The sequence below is a fragment of the Buceros rhinoceros genome, unplaced genomic scaffold (genome assembly GCF_000710305.1).
Source record: "Buceros rhinoceros silvestris isolate BGI_N320 unplaced genomic scaffold, ASM71030v1 scaffold22302, whole genome shotgun sequence".
Classification (NCBI taxonomy): Eukaryota; Metazoa; Chordata; class Aves; order Bucerotiformes; family Bucerotidae; genus Buceros; species Buceros rhinoceros.
Genome location: NW_010399855.1, coordinates 61193 through 67177, shown reverse-complemented (window position 1 = coordinate 67177; position 5985 = coordinate 61193). Strand labels below are relative to the sequence as shown.

At 45.2% G+C, this 5985-nt stretch overlaps 1 protein-coding gene across 2 annotated transcripts in view; it reads right to left on the bottom strand.

The window, feature by feature from the left end:
* Nucleotides 1–4781: 4781 nt before the first annotated feature.
* Nucleotides 4782–5985, bottom strand: part of ADARB1 (adenosine deaminase, RNA-specific, B1) — a 32526-nt gene continuing 31322 nt past the window's right edge. The window contains exon 10 of one of the 2 annotated variants that reach the window (XM_010131654.1): nucleotides 4782–5633. In XM_010131654.1, coding sequence (XP_010129956.1) covers nucleotides 5457–5633 — 177 coding nt within the window. In that variant the 3' untranslated portion in view covers nucleotides 4782–5456. The remainder of the gene's footprint in view (nucleotides 5634–5985) is intronic. The other variant, XM_010131656.1, reaches the window with a different exon arrangement.

Below are 5985 nucleotides of genomic sequence, written 5' to 3'. Positions count from 1 at the left end.
GTGCAGGCAGATAAAGCCAGTGGTGGGGGAACAGGTACTGACCCAGGGTAAGCAACAGACATTTGGGTTTTTGCCATCCCCAGGACTGGGGAGCTGGAAAGGTGATGACAGTGCCGACACTCCACAGGGCTCACCCAGCTCACCTGGCCATGGGGCTCAAAGATGTGCAGGACCCAAACCAACAGAGGACACATGCTCAGTTGAAAACCCTGGTGACTACCTACAGGTCCTAGAAGTTAGGGACACATCCACTTGGGATTTAAGTCAACGACTGCAAACCATCACTTTCCAAAAGCAGCAGCAGTCGCACAGCTCTCCCCATGCTGGAGCTGTAGACCTGCCGCCTATCTTCTTGCCCTGCCCTCTCCTGTGCTTCCGCAGCAGCGTCACCCACTGCAGCACACCCAGGCAGCAGGTCGGTGTCCCATGGGCAGGGAGGGCAGCTCACACCTACAGAGCTTCCCATTTCCAGCTGGGTGCATTGCTGTCTAAGAAAGAAAGAGCAGAAAGAAAGAGCAGAAAGAAGAGTCTCCCAGTCAGTGGGAGAGAAGTACAGATACCATTGGTCCTGCATCGGACAGGGTGGTGGTGGGCGTCGAGGCATCTTGACTCAGCCCGCACAGGTGTTCCAGTGAAGAGAGAGAGAGTGAGCCTCAGAGGCACATGCAAGCCCCTGCAATAGCCCTCTCCTGGCCCCACGGCATCATCCGGTGTCCCTTCCAAAACCCACCTCATGTCCCTTTCAAAACCTGCACCTGTCAGCCCTGGGGAACCCTGAGATAAATGTCAGCTCCTCTCCAAGCAGAAGTGCACCACATGAAGATGGAATATTTTAAACTCAACCAAAATCACTTGGTATTAGGAAAAAAAAAAGCCAAAAACAAAATACACACAGCAATTCTGAGACAGGATAATTATATTTTATACATTTTATTTCTGTGGGTTCTTAGGTTTTAAATAACATTAGATATTTTTGTTCTGACTGTATACCTGAATTGCAGCTCTTCTTCCTTTTCAGTAAACTTTGGGATAATTTTCACAGTGGACATTTTATGATGTTCAAAATGCAAAGAATTCAAAGTGCAGCTTCTCGGCACGCGTGAGCCTCCCAAGCATTAAAGCCTAACTGGCAATAATGGCAATCATAATCTTTGCTATTTAGAAAACCATTGATATTAAAAAAAATAATAATCTCAATTCCGTGGTGACCATGACCAAGCAATTTTTGGAACTGATTCGTAGTTCCTGGTTGGTTATTTCTGAAAAAACCAGCTTGGTTTCAAAGGCAGCACCGCCCTTCCATGAGATGCGTGCTCTGCTTCGTGCTGCCAAGCACTCCTAACCAGCAGCTTTATTTCATGTGCCTTTTCACTGAGAGAACGCGATGAGATTTATTTTTTCGCCTGGGACAAGGGCACTGTTAGACATCACAGAATTGGACTGACGAAAAACAACCCCTGCTCCGAGATCCTTTGACTTTAGGCTGCAAGTTATTTTGGATTTAGAGGACGTACAGAGCAATAGCACACAAAAATCTTCCACTCCTGAGTTTCTGATGCAGTAACCAGCCATGAAAAGATTTCTCTAAGCTGAGTAGAAGATCAAAACCGGCACCTGCACCAAACGCCGCTGCTGCATGTTCCTAAGTATGTAGAGTCACGATCACCATCACTAGCTACAGGAGGGCGAGGGGGGGTCATGAGCATGAGAGCTCCATGGCCATCCACACCATGGCGGGGAGGACAGCTGCTAACGAGCTCCTACACATGACACGCTTCACACACAGGCGGTGAGAAAGGATCTATAGTTACTACCAGGTCCTGAGTACAGCCATGACCGATATTTCAAGTGTTAACCTTTATGCCCAAATGTTCTTAAAACATCCTGCAGAGCATACATATTTCAAACATCTATATTTAAAATTATCTATTTTACTAACCTACAAACTTTGTTATAGCTAGACTGTCATCTGGAGAAAAACACCTTAAATTAGATTTCAAGTATTCATCAACATTAAAGTCGTTACTCTTTAAGTCCTTTGAAGATCCTGAGACAAACACTCATATTCAATCAAAAATAGAAAACAGTTAATGAGAAGAATGGAGGTAGCTTCCAGAGGAGCACGGCAAGTCCCTACGCAGGCTGAGTCCCACCGGCCCAGCCCAGCCCGCTTGGCCCCGCAACCTGCCAAGGGAGCAGCAGCTCCCAACAGCAAGGTCTGCCACAACGTTCGGTAGCTGCCGGAAGCTGAGTTGTCTTATCTTTTGCAGTCGCTTGTAATCCTGTACATCGCTATCCATTCTTGCTGGGTGATGGTGATGTGTGAGGAATACAGGAGCATCAGCCACCACAACTCTGCCTCCCAGCCTCTTTCCACCTAGTAACTGCATGAAAAGCAACAGGTGAAGGAAGCCAAGCGGTATTTTCTTGACTCCCAGAGGACAGGTATGGCAGCAGCTCCCAACAGCAAGGTCTGCCACAACGTTCGGTAGCTGCCGGAAGCTGAGTTGTCTTATCTTTTGCAGTCGCTTGTAATCCTGTACATCGCTATCCATTCTTGCTGGGTGATGGTGATGTGTGAGAAATACGGGACCATCAGCCACCACAACTCTGCCTCCCAGCCTCTTTCCACCTAGTAACTGCATGAAAAGCAACAGGTGAAGGAAGCCAAGCGGTATTTTCTTGACTCCCAGAGGACAGGTATGGATTGCATACAACCCTGGAAAACTTTGGACTCCTTAAAACCCCGGAATTATAAACAAGAGAACTCATTCCTCAAAAATAACCTGACATCATTCCTTCGTCAAAAGGGTTTGGCATGGAACATACTTCCTTTACAGTTTAATTGCAATCATCCATTCAAACTGCTTAAAAAACTATGTCTATAATAATACTTAAATATATTGCTCATATTTGTGACTTCATAAAAAAAATAGTTTGAGCTAATACTTTCCTAGTCATCAGAAAAATCCAGAGAGACACCAGCTTTTGAATGAGCACATCAGAAAGACAGGTAAGGATAACTGGCTGGAAAATATCAACAGACTGAGCCTCTTAAAAATGTGTGTTTCATCTAAGAGCAGTAGTGGTCTCAAGAGAACACACACGGGGTGACCAGCTCTCCTTTGATCCTGCAGAAACACATGCACAGGACTCAGCTACAGCCACAAACAGAATTGTGCAGCGTGAATGAGATGAGGTGGATCTCAAAGCCAGGTGCCCCAGTGTCTGCAAAATCTGACCACGTACAATTTCCTTCCTTCAGCTGAAGAGCAGGTCAGGCTAAGCCTCAGCTGGGTGATGACCGCAGAAGCCTTGTCAGGCTGGCAGAGGCCAGGAGAGCACTTCTGGTTTAATGAGAAGGGGTCGGGATGGCGTGAGTCACCAGTGAAGTGGAATTAACACAACCCATCTACTGCAGCTTGCCATGTTTGTCCCTAGGAAAAGGCAGTAACCTCTGGAAGCGTCATACTTTTCCGAGGGGATCACTAGGCCTCCCCACAGCTGTGCTCGCTACTACCCAGCGTACTGTCTGCACCTCAGCGCAGTGCTTGCAAGACACTAACCCAGAGGCTTCAACTAATGCACAAGTGACTTTCAGGCTCAATCCCTTTCTGAAGTTGAAAACAGGTTCCTACTCGAGCAATGACGAAGCAGCATGTCTACCTGGCATTCATGATTGGCCAGAAGTGGTTTTACATCAAAGTCTCCAACACCCCAAGTACTTGTCAACCCATCAGAGATGCTGGGGCTCTGGCACGGTAACTCCAGCTTCATGATACATAGGCTTTGGCCGTGGAGCTGGCTGAAGGGACCTGCACTCCCCTTCACTGCCTCCACAGACACACTGGCATAGCTCTAAACTAATCCCTGACCCAGTGTGGGTCTAGAAGTAACCCTTGACTTGAGTGCAAAGCACCGACCAGCGTGCTGATCTGATGTGGCACAGGCAAGGGGCAGTGGAGTGGCGTGAAGGGATGGGAACCAACAGCTGGAGTAGTGGGAAACTGATTTGGTTTTGTCAGGTGAACTTGCATGTCACAAAATACCTTCATCGTTTGCAAAGGGAACACGGAAGATCCCTGAGATGCTCTTCAGAAAGCACAGGTACTACCTGGATGGGCATGAGCCAGGGGGTGTGTTTGGACACACACCATGTGAGCACAGAAGCGATACCGGACATTGTCTCATCCGCTCCTAAATATCGTGTACTAAAAAGTGTTCTTAAAAAAGCCTTCTCTACACCAGTTAATCAGATCAATCTCACAGTATTTCCCTTGTATCTTACATTTTTACATGGAGCACAAGAGTCTACACCTTTAGGAAGAACACTTTCTAAGTAATCGTCAAAGCAAAGGAAAGCATGTTTGAGAGCAACTTACCGAATTAGCTCCGTGAGAACCAACCATCACACATGTAAAGCCAAAAGGCAATGACATTTCAGAGACACAACGACTTGGGTGAAAGCAGAAATAACGCACAGGAAAGAAGTTTAAACAGCTTTTTGTCTGTATGAGAGATTTCGTTCCCAAGAGGAAAGCAATTAATACCCAGCAAGAGACTGGTGTTGGCAATTCAGGCTTAGTGCCCTTAAATTAAGTGAATTTTTTTTTTTAAGTTGTCATATTACAGTTATGATTGTATTGAGTTCCTGGGATATACAAATCACCTACTTCTAAACAGGTTTCTGCATGTTATAGACTAAACTTCTTAACTTACAAACGATTATTTTGCTGTGTCCAGTTTACAATGGTAAAAAAAAAAAGACTTCACAATGTGCGTAAATGGGAGGTAAATGTATTTTTAAAAACAGAATAAAAAGCTGCATGTTAAAAACTGGGTCATAGACTAATAAATACATACATCAAAGACATGAAATTTTCAGCAGCTGGTTTTAAAGAGCAAGGAATTGGGGAAACACGAGCTGTCCAGACGCCGTGCTGGCTCTGCAGTCTATGCGCTAGAAATATCTGCAGTTCAAAAACAAGTTAACAGAGGAGGAGAATCAGCTTTGTCGCCTCTTTACTTTTTAAAAAATTAATCTACTTCCTAAAAGTGTGGTGTAAAACCTAGACAAACTTTCATTTCTTCATGCACTGGATGACATTGAATTTAAAAACCGAATTATTTTAACCCAGAAAAAATGAGTTGTTGTATACTGTAAGGACAGCTTACTGCAAGTTTTCTACAGTAGAAGTATTTCTAGAAATACACCAGAAATGACTTTCCCATAACAAAATATACAATTATGTGTCAGATCATCATTGATTTTCAACACTTAGGCAAAACAGAAACAGTTACTGTGAAGTTTCAGGAAAAAAAAAAAAAAAAAGGAGAAAACCCAACTCCAAACAGTAAGAAGATGTTTTGACGGCTGTGGTAATGCCAGAAAGCAATGCTGGACACCAGGAATTTCCAGAGCAACCCCCTTCCCAAAGTGATCTGCAGTCTGTGAACTAGGCCGTGAGAGAGAACTGATCCTGTTCTATGGGCTTCTCCACCCAGGCTCCAAGTCCTGCCTTCAGGAATGCTTTAAACAAACACTCTTTGGCAGTTTGATACTCAGCGGCTCCTTGCTTGGTGTCATGGTACAGGTGAGGCTTGAGGATCTTTGAGCGCAAGCTGGAGGAAAGCTGTGTGGATTAGACGAGAGAAGAGGAGAGACAAGAAACTGTTAAGCCAAACAGTTTGAGAGGGACTGAGTTATTAAAACAACAATTACTGAAACAAGGTAATGAACTACTAAATCAAATGTTCAGGCAAAGGCAGACAAGAATACTGTTCTGCTCTCTCCGGCCACCACCCAGCTTGGTCGCACCCAATGGCACTGCACAGCGACATGGTAAAGGCACCCTGGGGCTTGCCTCACCCCTGTGAGCCCGACTTCTGCTTTGTCTGCATTAACAGCTTCCTGCAGAGGAAGAAATCTAGACATGGAAAAGCCTCTGACAGTTACTTTCTTGTAGCTTTTCCTTCTCAGAGAGG